Genomic DNA, 24177 nt, shown 5'->3' with positions numbered 1-24177 from the left:
ATAGTCAGACGTAGACTTAACGACTGAGCTGCTCACAAAATTACTAAATCATTGTGAAATACATAACTGGAAATTCTGGGCTTTAAAGTCTCCAGTTATAATTAAATGGGTGATTTTGAAAATTGTGGTGGCTGTTCAGACATTTTCAAATGAGACTAGAACGCATTTGTTTCAGACCGATAAGCTGCAGAAGGTTAGATAACACCAAATACATTTGGGTTTCTCCTTAGAAAATGATTTGGGCCTCCAGATTACATCTCATTTTTTTTTTTTACCCTATCAAGTTTGTTTTTCCATATGAAATGTCTTTTCCAACTACACCTGCCCTTGGAGACTGTGAATAACAGACTTAAAGGAAGTATTCTTTCCAGATGAGCTGAAGAATGTCATCCTCTTAAAAGAATGAACAGCTGGTCATGTAGAAATTCTCTGGAATGCTCACTTGTCCTACAAAGGCAGGGGGCAGAAAGCATGTTTGTAGTTTTTTTGTTATTGGTATACATAATTGTAAATCTTTGAGACATAATTTTACTAGAAATCCACATAATTTTAATAATTGCCTTTCTCCTGGAAAGATGGCTAATCAGTTAACAATGTGAAGGTTAGAAAGCTGGCCAAACATAATTTAGTGGGATTCAGGATTGCTGGCTGGATTGTCCCGTTTGATCAGACCATGTTTCTTAGATGAAGATTCAGGACGCCCTCGTGTATAAAAGTTATCCTTTCTTCTGATTAGGTTGGTATTAAGTTCGAATTTCTTACCATGACACACAAAGGATTCGACTCTTGCTTAGCTGTCTAAGCTCCTCTCACTTTCTCTTCCCCTCTTGAATTCTTTGCTCTTGCCACACAACTAGCAGATGAGCTAATCTATCTGTTCCAATGTGGGCACAGTAGCAGCCCTTCCTCTTACCTTGGCCCACTCTGACTTGTCCAGCCCTGGTTTAAGTCTTCGTGAGGGTCCGCACATAGTTGGGGCTGTTTACTAAACGGATGAATTTCCCTACCGGGAGGCTAGGTCTCCGTTATGCTTTAATTCCCAGGAAGCGGCTTCTATAGGCATTGTTTAAATGTAAGGACTAGGAGGGAGCTGGGGGTATTGCATTCCCCAGGTCACAGATAAATGAGATTCCAAAACCAACATCTGGCTAGGCGCTTGGAAAGAGGGACCCGCGAGGTCGACCAGGCGTTTAGAACTGTGCCTTGCAGTGTGGGATCTCAGTACCGGATATTACCCCGGTTTGTAGAGAGTTACTGTTTAAGAGACGATGAACACCGTAAGGACGGGTCAAGAAGAAAGCCGAAGACGGGTTAGCGCCTCCGGTCGGGGTAGAGAAAAGGCAGGCGAAATGCGACCTGACGTGGGTCCGCCTTTCTCCACCCGTGGCAAACCCGACAGTCGCACCATTGCTTTAACAGTCGCCCTCTTTCCAAGAAGAGCTAATTAGTGACCGTGAGCGAATATGCCTGGGAAGACGATGTCCTCTCGGCCTCTGTGCGCTCACTTGTTTACCTAGGCGTCCGGGGGAGGCACACTCGCGGGACTCGCGAGCCTCGGCCCCGGCCTCCCGGCTCACCCAGGCTACTACGCTGGTTCTGCCGGCTCTCGGAGCCAAGCGCGAATCCCCAGGGCTAATTCCCAAGAACGCAGAGAGCACAGCCTGGAGGCTGCCCCCGCCTCCGCGCCCCTGTCCTCACTTTCTGAGGCTGTTAGCAGAGAGCCCCGCGGGCCGGGGAGAGGCGGGACGCGGGGGATGGCTTCGCAGCGCCCTGTGAGCGTCGACATTAGTCGTCAGGCAGCCAGGACTCCTTGGGCGATCGCCCTGGGTGGAGGAGAGGAGTTTCCGGGGCTCGGGTCCGGGTCGCCTTCCAGGGGAACAAGCGCGGAAGCAAGTGGGCGGCGAGAGGCGGAGCGAGGGACGCGGGGGGCGTGGACGCAGCCGGCTTTGGAAAGGCCCCAAGTTAATGAGGCGTGCGCCGGTTGCCGAGCGCCTTTCGGAGCTGGGCTTTCCCCCGTGGTGCGGGCGCCAGGAGCCGCCTTTTCCGCTGGGTGTCACTCGGGGGTGGGGAAGATGGCCCATTCAAAAGCGCCGCGAGGGGGCCCGGCCAGTGCCCTTCAGTGAGCGCTCGCAAGAGGACGGCAGAGGCCCGGCAGCTCGCGGCTCTGGGACCTTGTGGCGCATCAGGACGCGGCTGTCCCTCTGTCGGGACCCACAGCCGCCGCCGCCGCTCTGCCTCCTGCGTGTTAGCCTCCTCTGCGCGCTCCGCGCAGGCGGCCGTGGGAGCCGCTGGGGCGAGGACGGCGCACGGTTGCTGCTGCTGCCCCCGGCCCGCGTGGCTGGAAACGGAGAGGCCGAGCCAAGCGGCGGCCCCTCTTATGCTGGGAGGATGCTGGAGAGCAGCGGCTGCAAAGCGCTGAAGGAGGGCGTGCTGGAGAAGCGCAGCGACGGGTTGTTGCAGCTCTGGAAGAAAAAGTGCTGCATCCTCACCGAGGAGGGGCTGCTGCTCATCCCCCCCAAGCAGCTGCAACACCAGCAGCAGCAACAGCAGCAGCAGCAGCAGCAGCAGCAACAACAGCCCGGGCAGGGGCCGGCCGAGCCGTCCCTACCCAGTGGCCCCGCTGTCGCCAGCCTCGAGCCCCCGGTCAAGCTCAAGGAACTGCACTTCTCCAACATGAAGACCGTGGACTGTGTAGAGCGCAAGGGCAAGTACATGTACTTCACTGTGGTGATGGCAGAGGGCAAGGAAATCGACTTTCGGTGCCCGCAAGACCAGGGCTGGAACGCCGAGATCACGCTGCAGATGGTGCAGTACAAGAATCGTCAGGCCATCCTGGCGGTCAAGTCCACGCGGCAGAAGCAGCAGCACCTGGTCCAGCAGCAGCCCCCCTCGCAGCCGCAGCCGCAGCCGCAGCCGCAGCTCCAGCCCCAACCCCAACCCCAACCCCAGCCTCAGCCTCAGCCGCAACCCCAGCCCCAGTCACAACCCCAGCCTCAGCCCCAACCCAAGCCTCAGCCCCAGCAGCTCCACCCGTATCCGCATCCACATCCACATCCACATCCACACTCTCATCCGCACTCGCACCCACACCCTCACCCGCACCCGCACCCGCACCAAATACCACACCCGCACCCACAGTCGCACTCGCAGCCGCACGGACACCGGCTTCTCCGCAGCACCTCCAACTCTGCCTGAAGGGGGCAGCTCCCGGGCCAGACAAGGTAAGGTCCCGGCCCTCGCGCTCCAGAGGAGTGGGTCTCGGGAGTGTGTTGGGAGGAGTAGGAATCTCGCTCATAGGTTCGGCTCCTGTATGGAGAAATCAGAACTCATTCCGAGTTTCTGGGGCGATGGAAGGAACAGAAACAAACTGGAGCCAGGAGGCCCTGGGCAGAGAGGGAAGGCTGGGGAGGCCCGGGCCAGGCAGGGGGCCTCGCAGACCGCGCCCGCGCCCATCACGACCGTCCCTGTCCGGTGGTGCGCCCCCCAGCCACACTTGACTGTGTGTTTGGGCACTTGAGGGAAACACCGCGGTGCCTTTCTGAGCCCGCTTTGTCAACCGAACTGGCCGGAACAGAACTGGTCTGGGAGGGTTCCTAGCCACCTACTTCACTTGGTGTCATTTCTTTCCAGGTTTTGAGGACTTGAGGAAGTGGGACGAGCACATTTCTATTGTCTTCACTTGGATCAAAAGCAAAACAGTCTCTCCGCGCCGCACCAGATCAAGTAGTTTGGACATCACCCTACTGAAAACTTGTGATTCGTCTTAGTTTTCTGCATACTTTTCATCACGATGCAGGAAACGATTTCGACTCAAGAAGACTTTTATTTATGAACCTTTGAAAGGATCGTCTAGTATGGTGAATTTTCTAGGAGCGATGATGTACTGTAATTTTATTCTAATGTATTTTGATTTATGATTATTTATTAGTTTTTTTTTTTAAATGCTTGTTCTAAGACATTTCTGAATGTAGGCCATTTTCCAAAAAGGAAATTTTATTTTCAAAAACCTATTCCATAGTAAGTCCTAGTCTTGGAAAATAAAAAAGGGCGGTGGAGGGGAAAACATTAAGAATCTAGTCATTATTCCTGGAGTACTTTCAGAAGGTATGACACTTTCATTGTTATGCCAAGTGATTGAAATTAAAACTCCGATACTACTATTTTTGAGGATTTTTGTTTTTGTTTTTGCTTAGACATATAGTTTGTCTAGAAGTTTAAAAAAGCTAAAAGTTCAAAATGGTGTAATTATGAATATCTAATGCTCAAGATAGTTTCTAAAAGGAAATCAGTAGTAGGGATACCTGATTTCAAAATATTTAAAACATAACCTAACTGATGATGGTAGGATGATTGTATCTTGAATATGTGGTAGGGCCACATCTACTGTAGGAAAACCTCTTATCATCTGTGTGTAAAGGGCTTAACAAGGAGAAGAGGTCTTTTGATTGATTTATGAGTATAAATGCATTTGCTGTTTCATTTCAAAAATGTTGTGGAGGAAAATAGTATATTTAACTTGTATAAGAGAATATTTGTGCTCCTGTCCAGGCTGCAGGACCTTTCTCCGAGAGCTTTGCACACTTGAACCACATTTTCTGATCCCTTTACTTTGTTTTAGAAGCACACTGAAAAATCTCGTTGTTTAAAGTACAATTTGTAAATATTTCAAAGGTCTAGGCGTCATAACTTCTTGTTTTCATACTGAAAATGATGTTGATCAGAGAAACCAACTGTTTTGCTTTTCATTGCTCTGTGAGAAATTTGAGGATTCTGTTTTGTTGTTAGGTTAGCTAAATCAGAAATCGAAAAGGAAAAGACTGGATAAACACAGGATTTTCAGTAAGAAAACAACCCCAGTCTTGTCTTAGAAGCCACTTGTTGAGGAGTCTGTGGGGGGAAAAAAGAGGATGTGCTTTTAAAGGTAGAACAAACCTTCTTCTGTGTTAAATCAAAAGGATGTTCAAAATCCACCAGGGCAGATGCTACTTAAGTTTAAATGGAGCCATAGATGATACAAAGTCCTCTTGGGGCTGAAAATCACTTCCTATCTGCATGGCTTTACTAACTGGTTTCTGTTTTCCATTATCTTTTTCACAGAAAGTCTTGGTCAGTATTTTTCCAGCATTTAAATTGAAACGGTCAGTATCAGACCACTGCTAGGTTATGTAGTCAAGAAATAAAAATAGAATTACATGCTACAGATGTCTTTATTCTCCTTCCATCTAGAAAGGAGTTCCAAGGTCAAAGTACTTTTTAGTGCAATAGTTAAATGACATTTTGAGATCATAACTCTTATCCAAAAAGTTGCAGGGAAAATTAAATAGTTTTCCCCTATTAAGCAAATGGCAAACAAAACTTAAGTGGACCCCCACTTCCAGTGATTATTTAGGTTGCAGTTGTGAAAATATGCTGCCAACATTTAAAAACTCATTTCATATGTATATATGTATATACATATATGAATATGCATGTACATATACATATATGAGAACATGTATGTACACATATATGCACATGTATGAATATGTATATGTGTGTATATATGTATATGAAATGAGAGCCGGATCTAAAGATTTCTTAAATCAAGTTTGGTTCAGCTTCCTTAGAAGTACGGCTGTACTTTTTGAGGAGTGCCTCATAGTACTATACTTTTAATGCATGCAAATCATAACAACTCCAAATGAACCACAATTTTTTTCCCAATGGAGGATTTTTCTTTTAAATTCTTGTACTAAAAATTAAAAAATCCATACCAAATACTTTACAAATTAAGATTGGTGTAGGTTTTAAAAAAGGCATTTGTATGTTGTTAGCTTACATATGGGGCTAGGTAATTTCATTGCTTAAAAAAATATGCCCAGGCTCCCTCTTGGTGGCTGGATTTCCTTTTTTTCCCCCCATGGTGGCCATGGTTCTTAATAGGGCCACCAGAATCATGGTTTCTTTTCTTTTCTTTTTTTTTTTTTTGAGATGGAGTCTCACTCTGTCGCGCAGGCTAGAGTGCAGTGACATGATCTCGGCTCACTGCAACCTCTGCCTCCTGGGTTCAAGCAATTCTCCTGTCTCAGCCTTCTAAATAGCTGGGACTACAGGCGCATGCCACTATGTCCAGCTAATTTTTTGTATTTTTAGTAGAGATGGGGTTTCACCATATTGGTCAGGCTGGTCTCGAACTCCTGACCTCAGGTGATCTACCTGCCTTGGCCTCCCAAAGTGCTAGGATTACAGGCGTGAGCCACCATGGCCTGCCCCAGAATAACGGTTTCTTGACTTTCCATAGCCCTTGTTCCTTAGTCTTTTGTGATATTTATGTTGACCTTTATCACTTTCTATTCTGAACCCCTCTTAGCATTTAATGTGAAATCTAAGAAATCAGAGAGAAGTAGAATGGCTTTTATTGTTTTGACACCTTTGAAATTATTATTAATAATTTTTCCAGAGCAAAAAAGCAAACACGCTCAGTAAGTCTAACCAAAACAAAATATAAATGTACATCATTTAATGTCTCAGTGCCTCTATCTACCTGTAAGAAAATGATACAAACCACCTAAGGTATTTTGAAGCCTGACAAATCAACTTCATGGAAAAAGGTAAAAAATGCATTTTTCAACCCAAGGAAAAGATGACCGAAAGGGCAGATCCAATAGAAGACCCACTCCTTAAATAAACATAAAATGTAAAAAGTTGGAAAATTAGGAGTAATGTTCCATCTGGAAACTGAACTTTTTATCCTTGAACTTGTGTTGGCACCAAGCCTCATACACAGTGAGCTCAATAACTGTCTGTTGGGACAAAGGAAGGAAGGACAAAATGTGTAACTCCCCAGCATCTGGGAGATGCTGTCTCTTGCCTCGCTGAGAGTTCCTTTTATTTGCTCTCATGTCATTCCCTGAGAACAATGAATTCTGGGACAGGCTAAACATCATGACGAAATTTCTTAAACAGACTTTCTGAGTGGAAATCCATTTAGATCTGTGTATGCTCTATGGGGAGTGCTGACGTCAAAGAGTAAACGTCTATAAGGGGCCCTTTTAAAATGAACATTTTCCTCATTGGGATTCTCTAATCATGTAGAAATCAAACCATCTTTATAATTTCACTTCAGATGTTTATGGTTTTGTGTTTTTGTCTCCAATGATGGTAAAAATAAAAAACACACATTACTTAAAGGAGTTTCCCTCACATGTAAACATTGTTAGGAAGTCTGGATTAAGTTGAAAGTCTTGTTTTAACTATTCTTTTCTCTCATATACCAAACACTCTGTATTTCTCTTAAAGAAGCTCTTTAAGAGAAAGCTCTAATTTGAAATCTGACAGTAAAGTTTGCTGCAAGTGTATGAGTTCAAACACATCCCTTGTTTTCTGTCCCTAGGGGAAAAGTCATCTGGTGTTAGCTTGGCTCCTGTGTTAATATTATATTCAGTAGCAGGCTTAGAAGAGTGGTCTAAGACTTGAACCTGGAGCAGTTTTATAGCACAGAATCCTATGAAGATAGGACTGTGAGCATTTGTTTTCTGTTTTTGTGTGTCAAACTAATTGGCTTTTGCTTTAGCAATAAAATGTCCTCAACAGAATAAATTTTAAATGTGAAAATTATAGATCTTGGTATTGAATCCATCAGTGATTCAAGAGATACACCTATTTGCCTAAAACAACATAAGATGTATTAGTTATGGAATTACGTGTTGGATAGGTTCTTAAGACCTGTTTCCTCAATTCTTGACACAGTTTTCAAGGGTGGCTTTTTGACTTGCATGGTTGGGCAGATAATCCAGATTTACCTAAGATTGGGTAAAAAAATGATCTGTGACTTTGCTGGCAGGGCATTTGCTAAATGGAGTACAGGATCTAACAGGGTTTTCTTAGAAAGGGCAATATTGTCCAATGAAGGAAGCAGAAGGACTCTGGGTTAGAAGCATCTGCACAAAAGCTGGTGAGACCTACTCTCCACTGCTCTGCAGCTGGTCAGCTGATGGCAGGCTGAGCAGTGGGGAAGCAGGTTTTAACAATAGGTAGTCCTTCCAGGTCACTGTATATTGAGAAGAAACATAAAACTATTTTCTGTTACATTCCAAGGTCAGCCGCCTTCTTAACGTTTTATAGTATACAAACGCCAGCTTCTGGAAAGCAAGTGTCATCATGTACCAAATGCTTTATACACCATCACATTCATGAATTTTTTAGCATGGTCAGAACTTGTGTAAATATGTCTCTTAGATGATTTTGGGGAGATGTGATTTATTTTTCATATTTTCAAAATGCATTCCATTTCAAATAAAGTATCTATTGAGACAACCGACCTGTGGACCTTTTGAAGGCCTTATTCAACTGGCACATGCTCTGTGTGTTCCTGTGAAACAGAGATACTGAATTGCCTAGGCATTCTGGGGGGGAAAAAAAGACGATTTTTGAGGTTGGGAATTCAATTTTTAAAAAATTCACTGGGAATTTGGAATATGAAAATTCACTCAGGTCTGTTGGTGAAAAAATTAGCTTTCAGAATGCTAATGAACCTTAGTGGAATTTTCCATAGTTTCCCAGAGGACCAGAAACAGTCCCTAGTGAATCAGCTCAACAGCAATTCCCTCTTGAGTCCCAGAGGTAGTCTAGTTCTCTTATGTCTCTTGGGAGGGTAAAGCTTTGTCTCTGAGTCATCCTTCAAACAGGTATTCATAAACCTTCCTATTTTGTGTTGAAAGCAGAAGAAGGACTTGATTCTTTAAAGAAAAACAGCATAACTTTATTCTTACAATCTCCACTGGCATCTAAAGGCCTTTAAATCTCGAAAGACGGTAAATTAGGAAACTTGAAGTCTTTTTTTTTTTTTTTATCCCTTAGGATAGTCTTGCATTGACAGCTTTACTACTCTAGGTTTTTTGTTTGTTTGTTTGTTTAAAGAAAAAGTGTGAGAAGACAAATTACTGTCATGCTAAGGGAACTTCAGGGACACTGTGCGAAATAAATGTATATAGTAGGTGGTAGCCCAGGATTGGTAAGAGCCAGGATTTGAGAGTCGTAGTACACGGGTTCAAGTCCCAGTTTCACAATTATTAGCTGTATAGATCTTGAATTACTTAAACTCTTGGAAACTCAATTTCCTTTTCTGTAAAATGAAGTTTATAAAGGTACTTATTTTAGGGTGGTTGAGGAGATTTAATAAGTTAGGATACATAAAAGTACTTAGAGCAGTGCCTGGCATCACTGTGAAAGGAAGCTCCTTGCATTAGGGCAGATAAACAGGTGGGGAATCATTATAGCCATATGAATATATAATATATGGTATTCTGAAGCTAGGCATTGTATTTTCTGAGATCTCAGCACTTATTTATTTATTTATTTAAAACAGAGTCTTGCTTTGTTGCCCAGGCTGGAGTACAGTAGCGCCATCTTGGCTCACTGCAGTCTCCACCTCCAGGGTTCAATTCTCCCACATCAGCCTCCTGAGTAGCTGGGATTACAGGCGTGTGCCACCACAATGGCTAATTTTTGTATTTATAGTAGAGACAGGGTTTCACCATGTCGCCCAATCTGGTCTTGAACTCCTGACCACAAGTGATCCAGCTGCCTTGGCATCCCAAAGTGCTGGGATTACAGGCGTGAGCCACCATGCCTGGCCTCAGCACTTCTTTTTCAACGGTAAGAACAGTATGGTTGACCACATCCTTGTATTCAACTTTGAAAAAAGAGAAAAATACATTATAGAAATACTATTTAAAATTTTGTTATTATTATTATTATTATTGTTTCTTTGGAAATGGAGTTTCTCTATGTAGCCCAGACTCTGAGATGCAGTGGCACAATCTCGACTCACTGCAACCTCCGCCTCCCGGGTTCAAGCTGTTCTCCTGCCTCAGCCTCCTGAGTAGTTGGAATTACAGGCACGCACCACTATGCCTGGCTAATTTTTATATTTTTAGTAGAGACGGGGTTTCACCATATTGGCCAGGCTGATCTTGATCTCCTGACCTCAGGTGATCCGCCTGCCTCAGCCTCCCAAAATGCTGGTTTTACAAGTGTGAACCACCACACCTGGCCAATTTTTATTATTATTTAGAGACATGATCTTGCTCTATTGCCCAGACTGGAGTTCAGTGGTGTGATCATAGCTCACTGCAGCCTGGAACTCCTGGGCTCAAGCATCCTCCCACCTCAACCTCCCAAAGTCCCAGGATTACAGGCATCAGCCACCATGCCTGCAAACACTACCATTTTAATGACAATTTTCATATGCTTATTACTTTCCAGTCTTGGTCCACATGCTCATGTATTTTAAGTTACTTATAAATTAGTCTATCAAAAAAGTCATATAGGTAGCTGTGGTGCTCTGCCCAGATTGCCACTTCAGGACAGAGAGGGCATTCAGTCACCATATGTGGAAGTGTTGGTGACTATCATGTTCGCAGCAAGTCCTTTCCCTGGGGACCCACCTTGTCCTAGAACATACCCCCGCCTTGGGGGTAGCCCACATCCAGTGATGGGTCTATGGGGAGTGGATGAAGGTCAGGCCAACTGTAAAGGATCATCCCAGCTGCAGAGCTGCCTGTGGAATTGGCAGAGGCCTATCACAACCAGTGTGCATTGTATTCCAACTCTCACTCTGCTCAATTCTGTTTCCCTTGCTTCCTCACAGGTGAGGTTCCCAAAAACACTCCTTGGGGTGGGAACACTCGCTCTCCCCCAACCTCCTGCCATCAAATCTCAGAGTCTCAGAACCTGTATCTCAAGGAATCCTGTCTATGACCATGTCTGTTTCTGTATGTGAATATATGTATGTTCCCACCACCAGGTTCTAGAGGAAGGCTGGTAGTGTAGGGAGGGGAATAAACAGCATAATGGTGAAGCATAGGCTTTAGGGTAGTGGCTCTCAACCTAGAGCAATTTTGTCCCTCAGAAGACATTTAGCAACGTTTGGAGTGATTTTTGGTTATCACAAGTGGTGAGCAGAGGCCAAGGATGCTGCTAAATATCCTACTATGCACAGGAGAGCCCCACCCACAACAAAGAATTACCCCGCCCAAAATGTCAACCATACCAAGGTTGAGAAACCCTGCTTTGGAATCAGATAGTCTCATTCTTATTAGCTGAGTTGCTTTGGGCAAGTAATTTAATTTATTTTAGCCTCTGTTTTCAGCATGTGTAATGCAGAAAATGATAGTACCTGTCTCATGGAGTTATGAAACCAAAATTAGTTAGTTCACATAAAGGACTGTGGCTGTTCCTGTCACAAAGTAAGCATTCAATAAGTGGTAACTATCATCCTTATTATTGTTGTTTAAAGTCATAATGTTAATGACAGCATAATATGCCATTTAGTTGGTATATTATTACACTTATTTGCCTGTGGCCATCTGGTGATTTTCTGTTGTTATGCCGTTAACAATACAGCTGCAATAAACATCATCATGCATACATTATATTGAATAAAAAGCATGAACTGGGATTCTAGTTCTGACTCTTAGTCTTCTGACATTAGCAGCTCATTAAATCTCTATGAGCCTTAGTCTGCTCATTTGTAAGTGGGAATAATAGCCCTGCCTGAGAGAAGCTATTATGAAGATACTATGAAGTGGCAGTAAAATCTGCATGAGTTCAAGTCCCAGAGGCACCACTTAGCCACTTTACTTACAGTAAAGCATCATGAAAAATGCAAACATTATTATCTGGATTCCATTTTAAGGGGAATTAGATATTATATATTCATATACATATGTATATTTCAATCAAAATAATCTGGTTTTAAGAAATAGGATGGGCTGGGCATGGTGGCTCATGACTGTAATCCCAGCACTTTGGGAGGCCAAGGCAAGAGGATCATTTGAGGCCAGGAGTTCAAGACCAGCGTGGGCAGCATAGCAAGAACCCCATCTCTAATTTTCTTTTTTAAGATTCTGACGGCCGGGCGCGGTGGCTCAAGCCTGTAATCCCAGCACTTTGGGAGGCCGAGACGGGCGGATCACGAGGTCAGGAGATCCAGACCATCCTGGCTGACACGGTGAAACCCCGTCTCTACTAAAAAATACAAAAAACTAGCCGGGCGAGGTGGCGGGCGCCTGTAGTCCCAGCTACTCGGGAGGCTGAGGCAGGAGAATGGCGTGAACCCGGGAGGCGGAGCTTGCAGTGAGCTGAGATCCGGCCACTGCACTCCAGCCTGGGCGACAGAGCAAGACTCCGTCTCAAAAAAAAAAAAAAAAAAAAAAAAGATTCTGACAAAGGGTTATTAAAAAATGCAAACCATTCAAAAAAAGAGAAATAAAAATTTTTAAAAGAAAAGGAAACAGGATGTTACTGTAACTAAAATATAGTATCAAGTAATTTCTAGTTTTTTATAGAATTTGACCCAAATTTATATTTATGGTAAAGTGGAAGGAATCATGTCAACTTATTGATGGAGGAAAACGTGAATAATGAACTCATTGACCATATGAATCTATTCAGCAAAATATTCTTACTTGCTTTTCTCTCAAAGACCTGGTGGGAAGCCCTCACCAGCTACATAGAAAGGCCATAATCAGATGTCATGGTGCGAGTGTTCCAGAGCTCTAGCCTTACTTGCCTACAAAGTAAGTCTGTTTATCAAAGATGGCAGCAGTGGGGGCCAGAACACTGGAAATTTAGATGATATGGGATAGACTGTCGCTGTGGGCAAATCCAATTGGTTTGAGGATTGTTCAGATTCTGATTTTATCTTGAAGGACCTGGGGATAAAGAGGTCCACTTTGTTACTCCTAGACACAGAGTCAGAATTAGCTGCTTCGGAGATACAGTCGATGTGAGAATGGCTTGCTTTTTGCCAGACCATTCACCTGAAGCATTTGATATTTAGTTAGGCTCCGGAAATGAAAACTTGAAAAAGTAGTCAATGCGGTTATGTTGTATACTCTTAAGGCCTGCCAAAGTCGTTTATAATGGAGTGAGCAAACACATACTGCCGTCTTTTAAGACCAGACATCCTGTGCTTCCAAAGCAACTGATAAATGAGTATTCAAGTATGGGAGAGAAAGAAACAGGAAATGACCCTTGGGGAGTTTCAAAGTTTTAATTATGTTACTATCCTCAACTGGCTTTCTCCAGAAGCTGATAGTTCATACAGTTGACTTATTTTGCAAGTATTTTGAACTTTGCCGTAGCAAATTCTAACCAGTAGTGTGGCTTACCCCGTCAGGGCTGACTCACGACCTCAAAACTGCAGACCAGCTTTGTGACTAATCACAGCCAAAGAAGCCAAACTTGTAGCAATTTTAGGCATATTCTCTCTCTCTTTTTTTTTTTTTTTTTGGTTTTTAGTTGTTAAAGAAATGTTCATTTCTACAAAGCTTGGCTGCAGTTGGTTGGCTGTAGTTGGTAAACACCTGCCTTTAATGATCCTTCCAAGGAACTCCCAAATATATACATTGTGTGTGTGTGTATGTGTGTGTATTATAATTACTGTTTTTACTCTTCTTGCTGGTAACTTTTCATGGCATGTGAAGGTGGGCTTGTCAGTTTTTTGGTGCGGAACCTGATCTCTAAGAGTTTGAAGCAGCCCTGGGCAGAGTGGCTTCCTTAGAGCTTTGAGCGCCCTGCTTTGAGGGTGAGGCCTGTCCTGCCTGAACACCTATGACAAAGCAGTGGTCTGTGATAGTGCCAGGTCCCTTTGTAATTTCCTGTTGCTACATTTCAACACCACCGCTGGAGGGGATGACTCTGGTCTCAGTGGGAGAACAATTCAGTGACTTACTTTTTTAGTTTCTGACAGAAAAGGAGACTCCTCAGGTGGATTGCATTTGTATATGGGTTGCATTTGCAGGCGTGAGAAAGCATGTAATCCTTGCCACGATGTGCTGGCTCACTACGGAATAATTGTAATTATTGCCAGAGGTTCAAACAAAATCCCTGATGCCTGTAAGTAGTGCCAGGTAGCTGCTGGAAGACCTGAGCTTCATGGCTGTCTTAACAGCTGGTGGACCCTGGTTTGAGTTTGTGTTCTAAAAAATGTTAGGCAATCATCTCTCTCCTACCTGCAGAAATACTGAGTTTGAAATCAGAGTTGATCATGGCATTTTGGAAGTTTAGATGATGTAGCATCCATTCTTCCCCATTTTACAGTGAAAAAAAATGAAGTGAGGTGTCCGTTAGCCACCCAAGGTCACACAGGCAGTTAAAGACATGATTAGAACCCAATTCCAGTTTCCATGATTCTTAATTAATGCTCTTTCAATACTGTACCACTGCTTTGTAAAGCCTGAAAGACAGTTTACATAAACCCAAGGTGGTGTTATTCTTGCAAATAATCCCTCAAAGCATTCGGACATCATTTATAGTCTTTTCAGCATTTAGATGAAAAGATTCATCACATCTTTTCCCCAGAAACATTAGATTGAAATGAGACTGAAAATTAGTATAGGCCGGGCGCGGTGGCTCAAGCCTGTAATCCCAGCACTTTGGGAGGCCGAGACGGGTGGATCACGAGGTCAGGAGATCGAGACCATCCTGGCTAACATGGTGAAACCCCGTCTCTACTAAAAAAAAAATACAAAAAACTAGCCGGGCGATGTGGTGGACGCCTGTAGTCCCAGCTACTCGGGAGGCTGAGGCAGGAGAATGGCGTGAACCCAGGAGGCGGAGCTTGCAGTGAGCTGAGATCCGGCCACTGCACTCCAGCCTGGGCGACAGAGCAAGACTCCGTCTCAAAAAAAAAAAAAAAAAAGAAAATTAGTATAAATGAGATTGAAAGTAAACTGTTTAATTCTATAGTTTTAAAAACGGAATCATGGCCAGGCTCAATGGCTCATGCCTGTAATATCAGCCCTTTGGGAGACAGAGGCAGGAGGATCACTTGAGGTCAGGAGTTTAAGACCAGCCTGGGCAACAAAGTGAGAACCCTTCTCTACAAAATATAAAAAACATAGTCCGATGTGATGGCACATACCTATGGTCCCAGCTACCTGGGAGGCTGAGGCAGGAGGACCGCTTGAGTCCAGGAGTTTGAGGACGCAGTGAGCTCTGATTGCACCACTACACTCCAGCCTAGAAAACAGAGTGAGACCTTGTCTCGGGGAAAAAAAAAAAAAACACAAAACCCAAAGTTAATCACGTTTTAGCCTTTTCAAATAGAATCCACATGGATTAACAAAACTTCAGGAAATAGGCACATTCACAACAGAAAGCAGAGTATGTGTATGTGTGTGTGGGTACATATATATAGACACACACATTTTCTTTTCTCTTTTTTTTTTCCTCTTCTTCCTCCTTCTCCTCCAGAAGTATATTTTGAAATAGACTTATTTTAAAATGTGATTATTAGAATATATTCTTTTTAAAAAGCCATTTGGAATTGATTTTATCTTATGACTCCTAAAATATTCATGGAATGTTTCCTGTTGCTAGTCACCCTCAGGTACTGAAATTATCTGTGGAGTTGAAAAATGTTGAAGTGATTTGAATGTTTATACAGTTACTTGAGGAGGTAGCTGCCTAGCTTTTATAGCCTTTGTAAGGTGTTGGGAGAAATATTTTCTGAAAAAGGTTTGTTGAGGGTAGTGGATCTACGGGCACTGGTGAGATCCTAATACATGGGGTGATAACATTTGTTGCTGCCCTCCTGGGGAACTAGGTGAATGCAATTCACATAGCTCCAAATTAAACCATAAATAACAGTTTTTGACCTACCTAAGATATTAAGAACTTCAAACCACACAATGTTTTCTTGTGTGCTTCTTTTACTTAAGGATTTAACTTGGAGAAGATTTCAGAACTTGTAATAACTTTTAATGAAAGGATATGGAGAAAAAAAGAGTGGGATCCCTAATAAGTAGATGTACTTCTGCATCCAGCAATCCGGCTTTTAATTCAAAATTGTGTATGTGCTCTGGGTGACGCCAACATTTCCTCTCATATAAAGTGACCTTTTACGGGGTTTCATTCATAGCACTTGGCTCCCTCCCGGAGTCACAGTGCTTGTCACAAGGCAGCGGATTGCCTGCTGGTTCTTATGCAAGTGATGACTGGGAGGGCTGATAGGGGGTAATGCGGACAGCCTCTCTCTCTGACAGCAGATTGTCAGCATTCTTGACCCGGGCACTCTAAGAGCCTGGGAAAACACTTTGATTTCAATGTGGCTTTAAAAAATGATATTCAGCTGAACCAAATGACTGTGTAAAATGGGACCACAGGGAGGGCCAGGAGCAGTGGCTCATGCCTGTAATCCCAGCACTTTGGGAGGCCAAGGCGGGCGGATCACCTGAAGTGAGGAGTTCGAGACCAGCCTGACCAACACGGTGAAACCCCTTCTCTACTAAAAATACAAAAAATTAGCTGGGCGTGGTGGCGTGTGCCCGTAATCCCAGCTACTCGGGCGGCTGAGGCAGGAGAATTGCTTGAACCCGGGAGGCAGAGATTGCAGTGAGCCGAGATCACGCCATTGCACTCTAGCCTGGGCAATGAGAGTGAGACTCTGTCTCAAAAACAAACAAACAAATAACCAAAAAAAAAAAAAAAAAACTTGTTGTTACAGATAAATCAAAATAAGTGTATTAAGATAAAGATTTACTTCTCTTTTATGTAAAAGAAATCTAGATGTGGGTGGCCCAGGGCGGGTACGGTGACTTCAGTTTGTCACAGATCCGGGTTCCTTCTTTCTTTTCTCTTCTATCACCCTTGGTACAGGACTTCTAGCCTCATGATTCAAGAAGGCTGCTGGAGTTTCAGCTACCATATTCGAGTTCTAGACAGGAAGAAAGAAAATTAGGGAAACAGCAGCTCACGGCAGCGTCAACCTCCTGGGCTCAGGTGATCCCCCTTCCTCAGCCTCCTGAGTAGCTGGGATCACAGGCACTCACCACCACACTCAACTAATTTTTAAATTATTTGTAGAGACAGGGTCTCCCTATGTTGCCCAGACTTGTCTTGAACTCGTGGACTTAAGTGATTCTCTCAACTTGGCCTCCCATAGTGCTGGGAGGTTTTCTTTACAGGTTTGAGCCACCACATTCAGCCTAGAAAAATTTTGGAATCCCAATATGGCGACTTCCACTTAACACCTCATTTGCTACCCAGAGTTGCAAGGGAGGGCAAGAAATGTACTGGACAAATTGCCATCCCAAATAAAATTAGGGTTCTGTTAGCAAAGAAGGAGGGGAGAATGGTTATTGGAAAGGAAACTAGCAGCCTCTATTATAGCTCTTATTAGCCTCTACTTAATAGATAAGAAATTGAGGATTAGGGAACTGAAGAAACTTGCCAAACGAATGGCAGGATGAGAATTGTTATCTGGGCATTTAACTCCACTGCCTTTCTGCTTAAAAGCTATGCAAACTGTGGCTGTGTGCTAGCACTAAAATACGATGCAGACCTCTCTCAGAGATGGGAATGCTCTTAAAGACATTAATTTAGACTCGTTTAGGTATTCTTTTTTATTTTATTTTTTTTTGAGACAGAGTCTTGCTCAGTTGCCAAGGATGGAGTGCAGTGGCGCGATCTCCGCTCACTGCAAGCTCTGCCTCCCGGGTTCACGCCATTCTCCTGCCTCAGCCTCTCGAGTAGCTGGGACTCCACGTGCCCGCCACCACGCCTGGTTATTTATTTATTTTTTTGTATTTTTAGTATAGACGGGGTTTCACCGTGTTAGCCAGGATGGTCTCAATCTCCTGACCTCGTGATCCGCTCACCTCGGCCTCCCAAAGTGCTGGGATTGCAGGCATGAGCTACCACACCCGGCTGTTTTAGGTATTCTTATAATTCTTACTAAGGTTTACACGTTCCTTTCTAATATGGTACGGTTGTAATGATTTTCAGTTGGTCCTTCATTACATCTGAACAATTTAAATAGAACAAAACTAAATTTCAAAACAGAAATAGTAGTTGCTTTCAGTGCCTTCCTGTCAGAGTCATATTGACATGGTAAAGATATAAGAAAGATCGAAGGTTCTTAGCGGAAACTGGAACAATAAAGCCAAAGACACCATCAGTGGTGCTTGCTGGTTTTACAGAAGTTAGCTCCCTTAGAGACCTCACGTCCAGCACCAGTCACAGACTCTATCACAAGATCCAAGTCAAGAAAACAGGAGAAGAAACCCAGTCTTTTCATTCATGCTCAACAAGAGGAGCGTGCTTTTACACTGTCCCCGGAGATTCCTCAAGGGTCAACAAAGAGTAGTAAAAAGAGTCTTAGATTCTAAACTTGGCTTTGCCGTTAACAAGTTGTGTGACCCTAAGCACATGATTTTGCATCTCTGGACTTTAGTTTCTTTGTCTTTAGAGTAAGATATTCTTCACTTGCCCCATTTCAATTGTAATAGTTTACTAATTAGTTATTTCTGTACTCATTTGCCTTTCTTTGGAAAGACTACGACTTTGAATTTGAAGGACCTGGATGTGAATCTTAGCGCGGACTCTCATAAGCTGTGTAACTTTGCACAAGTCACCTAACATTTTTGAATCTTAGTTTTCTTACCTGTAAAATAGGAATAATAAATCCTGTCTCATAGAGCTAGTGTGAGGATTAAAATAAATAATGAGATGTGAGAGCACTTTGTATAGTATAGGTGAGCAATAAATATGCTATTAACCCATTCTAGCACTTTCTTTTTTAGTACTTAATGCTTAGTATCTACTTTATACTCAAATAAGAGAGGATTTTTTGTTTGTTTGTTTGTTTGTTTGTTTTGTTTTTGTAATCTCTCTTTGCATTGGGAGAGATGAGAAAGGAATGGGTTTACAATAGAAACTTTTCCCTATAAATCAAAAAAAAGTCTCTTCAGTTCATCTAGTGAGTTTAGCGACAGCACTAAAGACCTCTTTCCCTTCTGGGAAGCTTTTGCTTGTCTCCATTCAGGCAAAACATCTAGAAAATGCTTGTCCCCACTGTCTCTAAAGAGCATCTGCATTTCATGACCCACCCTTCCTTCCTTCCTTCCTTCCTTCCCTCCCTCCCTCCCTCCCTCCTTCTTCTTTCTTTCTCTTTCTTTCTTTCTTTCTTTCTTTCTTTCTTTCTTTCTTTCTTTCTTTCTTTCTTTCTTTCTTTCTTTCTTTCTTTCTTTCTTTCTTTCTTTCTCTTTCTCTCTCTCTCTCTCTCTCTCTCTCTCTCTCTTTCTTTCTTCTTTCTTCAGGTTCTTACTGGGGTACAGTGGCACGAACATGGCTCACTGCAACCTTAACTTCCTGGGCTCAAGTGATTCTCCTGCCTCAGCCTCCCTAGTAGCTGGGATAACAGGCATGTACTAACATGCCCAGCTAATTGTTTAAATGTTTTGTAGAGATGAGGTCTATGTTGCCTAGGCTGGTCTCAAACTCTTGGACTCAAGTAATCATCTTGCTTCGGCTATCCAAAGTGCTGGGATTACAGACATAAGACACCTCACCCTGCCCTTCTAATTTCTTTTTCTTTCTTTTTTTTTTGTTTTGTTTTTTGTTTTTGTTTTGTTTGTTTGTTTTGTTTTGTTTTGAGACGGAGTCTCGTTCTGTCACCCAGGCTGGAGTGCAATGGCGCAATCTCGGCTCACTGCAACCTCCGCCTCCCGGGTTCAAGCAATTCTCTGCTTCAGCCTCCTCCCAAGTAACTGGGATTACAGGCGCTTGCCACCACGCCCGGCTAATTTTTTTAAATATTTTTAGTAGAGATGGGGTTTTACCATATTGGCCAGGCTGGTCTTGAACTACTGACCTTGTGATCCACCTGCCTCGGCCACCCAAAGTGCTGGGATTACAGGCGTGAGCCACTGCACCCAGCCTGCCCTTTTAATTTCAATCTCTTGGAGCCACATGCAGCAAACATCTTCATCAATTTACAAAAGCATCTGGTTTTACCTGTGATTTTCCCCTTCCTTCCTTTAGGAAAAAGAAGGAAACTATAAGACCTGCTATTTTATAAGATTTTGTTTTGGTTTTGGTTCTTTTGACACACAGTGTGCCTTCAACCCACTTATATAATAAGAACTACTTAGAATAATGAAGGATGCTAAATAATGAAAGTACATGGTTGCTTGCTAAGGTCGGAACGTATTCTTACTTGATCTAGAATTATTTTCTACAGCATGACCTGAAAGTGAAAATCGGTGGTTCTAAAAGACTTAATTTAGGCAGAAAATTTATTTAAGCCAAATCCTCTATTACCTGCACACTGTAATGAGCGGTGTTTTACTTCAATTAGGTAAACAATTATGTAAATGGAGAGAATAACGTTTGAGGAAATACAATAAAACTTGAACAATAATAGTTCCCATTTTCTAAGCATTTATTTTATGACAGGTCTTTTATCATAACAGTGCCTCGAGATAGGTATTGTTATCTCCCTTTTACTGATAAGAAAACAGAAGCTTACAGAAGTTGAGAAAGTTCCCAAGAGCAGAGGGCAATTATGCGGCAAAGCTGTGATTTGATACGGATCTGAGATACTCCAGAACCCCTATTCCTTTCACGGCAGGAGGCTGACTCCCAACCCTTTAATGTAAGCAGGCCTGGGGGAGACGAAGGGCAGCGGGACTTACCTTTCCTCATGAGAAGAGAGTGGCCGGGGAGAGGGCAGCTGTGATTTTCCAGCGATGAGTTTGGAGCCACAGGCCAGCTCAGGCAGCATCTCTCCCAGACCACCCTGCAAAGCAGTCTGTAGGCTTTGAAGGCATCATTTTATCTGTGGAATGATGAGGTTATGAATTGAGGGGAAAAAAACAGAAAGACTAGTTTGATTTAGCATTTATTCAAGAAAAACATATGACTTTATAAGGAGCGGGATGGAAGTCATGTCTCCCAACTGCAAACACTGCTTCCTGAGGAATTAATGAGAACATGTCATCAGCCCAGAGGCCCCCCACAGTGCTAGGCCTGCACCCAGGGCCTTAGCTGAGGAGAAGCAAGAATCGTGGAGAATGGGTAGGCTCAGTGGAGAGTTGTCCAGCTGATGGGATGAGGGCAGGCTTACCACATCTCAGCAAGGGGATGGACACGCAAGCTCTTCATCCAGCTCGCTTTCACCCAGCTCTTGACGTTCCTTGCTTTAATCTGATTTTTTTTAAATAAAATAATTTATCAAAACCCCTTCTGGAGCTGTTGTTTCTCCCCTTTTAAAAAGAACTTTCTGGCTGGATGTGGTGGCTCACATCTGTAATCCTAGCACTTTAAGAGGCCAAGGCAGGAGGATCACTCACACTCAAGAGTTCAAGGCCAGCATGGGCAACTCATCTCTATTTAAAACAAAACAATTAAAAAATGAGCTTTTTGTTTTGCTTTGTTATTAGACAAGATCTCACTCAGTTGCTCATGCTGGAGTGGTGCAGTGACGCGATCATAGCTCACTGCAGCCTCAAACTCCTGGGCTCAAACGATTCTCTCACCTTAGCCTCTCAAGTAGCTGGAACTACAGGAGCATGCCACCATGCCCAGAGAATGTTTTTAACTTTATATTTTGTAAAGATGGGGTCTCACTATGTTGCCCAGGCTGGTCTCAAACTCCCGGGCTCAAGTGATCCTCCACCTCAGCCACCCAAAGTGTTGGGATTACATGTGTGAGCCACTGTGCCCTGCCAAAATGAGCATGTGAGGGTCTTTGTGGTGTTGTGGAAATGCTGCAGACCCTCCTGTCCTGGCTCTCTCATCTGACTGCTTGCACCCTGTGTGTGCTCTCTGGCTGCAATGATATCACCAGGAGACTCACCAAGTCGGCTTTCTGCAGCTCCTTGGTGATTATTGGGTTTGGGCCTAATCCTCAAGGACCCAGGCCCTAGGCATTCAGATAGGGCTACCACTCAGGCAGGAGAGATGCTGAGGCTCAGCGTGGGAGTGTGGAAGGGGCAGCTGACCCTGACCCTTCTCCTCCCAGCTTTGCATCTCATCTTACTTCAGGGACTGCAGAGCCCTGAAGCAGAGCTGCCTCCCTCAGTCTGCAGAATCCAGGTTGCTCTTCAGGTAGGTGAGGCACCTTTTTGTCCTAAGGGATTCCTCTTACCCACTGTTTGGGGGGCTGGGGAATTTTTGAGTGTGTGCAGTGGGTGAGATGGCAGGTGGAGGTGGGGGTATGTGTGAAAGACACTTTCCCAGGAAGACCAGGTTCCTAAGGGATGTAGGAGTTATAGAGGGGGCACAGATGCAAAAAGCAAGACAGACTTCACCAGGGAAGCAGACGCGGGAGAGATTTTGAGTAAGATGCGAACTCCAAGTATTACAAAGACACTAAAAGCAAATCGCCTGGAAGGGTAATGGCAAAGCTCTCACACTTTTACTTGGTTCTGTCCATGCCTTCTAGAGGAGGTGATGGTTGTTGCCTAGCAGCGAGCATCTTTCTAAGAGCTCTGTTTCAGTACTTCCTCCCCATCCCTCCTCCACCTTCTCCTTGGTCTGCCTGCAACCTCATCTCTTCGAGGCCCTTGCATGGGACATCTGGACAATCTGCCTGTTATGTGGATAGAACCTTTATTTTTGATTCCTGCCCAGGGTCTGTGCCTCCCCCGCCCACACCACTTCACACAATCAGCTCTTGGTGCACATCTGACCACCCAGCATGCGGTGCTCATGGGACTTTGCAGAAGGAGGCTTCTCTCATGGAATGCCTGGGGCTTAAGAGCACTAAGACTCCAGGAATGGGGCAGCTCCAATCTCCCTGGTGGCAAGTACAGTTGGAGCATGTGATGTCACATCACCAGCAAAGGAAGGAACTTGGAGATGAAAATGGAGTTCAGTGGAGAGTCAGACTCACGGCTGAGAAAAGATGGAGGCCTCATGGGGAGCTCAGCAGGGGTAAGCACAGGTGGCAGGAAGGGAAAAGGAGCTGACCTAGTCCTCATTGATAGCATAGTAAGAAATTGGAATGTCCCAGATCCCAGCCCTTGACCATGGAAATCACTGTGGCTTGGGCAACAGTGACAATAGTATTTCGTTTGATCTCTCCACCCTCTCAGTGTTATCTCCTCATCTCCTTCCCCACAGGGTCTAGGCAGCTCATTGAATACCTGGTGTTAACCCTTAATGTAACAAGCTACTATCAACCGTGGCTGCTGCTGTGGCCTCCATCGTAGGTGAGTCTGGCTTTTCCAGTTTACAGTGTCGTCCCCTGAGGAATTTAGAAAGGCTTCCTTGGGCCTGGGCCAGGTGCCATTTGAGGCTCCATCGTGTGTGATATTTATTCACAAGTGTCCATCAGTTTGGATCCCCCTACAGGCCCTGTCCTTGGCTGCCTTTCCCTCAGGGTGGTTCCTGATAACCAGTGTGTCTTCTTTCTTTCCTCCTCCTCTGCTCTTTCAGGAAAGCAGGGCAGCCTTGAGTCTCCTCTTAGCTCAGGAGTGCTAAGCCCAGTCTCCTGGGTGTCTGACTGTCAAGACCAAAGTCCCGTTGCTGTTTCTCCTTGGAAGCTTGAGGGTTCCTCACACAGACAGAGGAACCCTAGTAGCCATTTCTCAGGGTTTCCAAAATAAGCATACAGATTAGTACCCGACAGTGACATATAATTTAAAAAGCAAGTAGCAAAATAATTCTTTATGAGTCACTTGTAGAGACCAGGCCAGACTTGTGTTTTTAAGCAAAAGCAGGGACTCTTTCAATGAGGTTTTAGTAAGCCCCAAGCTATTTTTGAAGTTGAGTGCTGGGAATCCTTTTAAGCACAAAGGCAGAGTCCCTTTGGGCACATTGGACCACCCCTGGAGTCATGAAGTGGATTGAAGAGGCATTCCAAAGACAGGCTGGGAAAAACCTGACAGGAAGTATTCCCAGAACAAGCTACTCCCAAAGTCCCCGTTGGCTAATGACTAGGGCATAATTGTCAACAAAGCAGACCAGCTTCAAAGAATAGCGATCTGTCTACGAGCATCAGCCACTCAGCAGAGAGGAAAATACCCTCCTGGCTTTTGGCAACTCACAGCACCCGTTCTGCCAGAGCATTCTAACTTTAACCAAGAAACACACATGTGCTTTTACCCAGAGCCATGTCCGAACCCACCTCCAGCCTCCCAAGCCCCCTCTCCTCAGCCCCAGTGTTCTCCATCTCTCAGCCCGATTTTCCCAGGGTGGAAAAGAAGAGAGGTGGCAGGGACGCGAGGAAAGGGGATGGAGAGGCCAAGATGGCCAGGGTACTGGGTCTCCTTTGATGTCCAAACAGAGTGGGTTTCCGGTGGGTAAGGTCCTGAGACAACCTTGCTCATTGACCAGTTAATCCTGTTCAGCACAGCCTGGTGTTGCAGAGCGAGGCCTGGGCGAGCTGTGGAATTAGTCCTAGAC

General features: G+C 44.3%; 1 protein-coding gene across 1 annotated transcript; it reads left to right on the top strand.

The window, feature by feature from the left end:
• Nucleotides 1-1151: 1151 nt before the first annotated feature.
• PHLDA1 (pleckstrin homology like domain family A member 1) lies at nt 1152-8299 on the top strand. The gene is made up of 2 exons (XM_025402462.1): nt 1152-3221; nt 3631-8299. Exon 1 carries the CDS (start codon nt 1966-1968, stop codon nt 3193-3195), a length of 1230 nt encoding a protein of 409 aa, XP_025258247.1. The 5' UTR covers nt 1152-1965; the 3' UTR covers nt 3196-3221; nt 3631-8299.
• The last annotated feature ends 15878 nt before the right edge of the window (nt 8300-24177 follow it).

This window comes from Theropithecus gelada, chromosome 11 (assembly GCF_003255815.1).
Source record: "Theropithecus gelada isolate Dixy chromosome 11, Tgel_1.0, whole genome shotgun sequence".
NCBI lineage: Eukaryota > Metazoa > Chordata > Mammalia > Primates > Cercopithecidae > Theropithecus > Theropithecus gelada.
The sequence above is the reverse complement of the archived record's forward strand: the minus strand, read 5'-3'. Positions and strand labels throughout refer to the sequence as shown.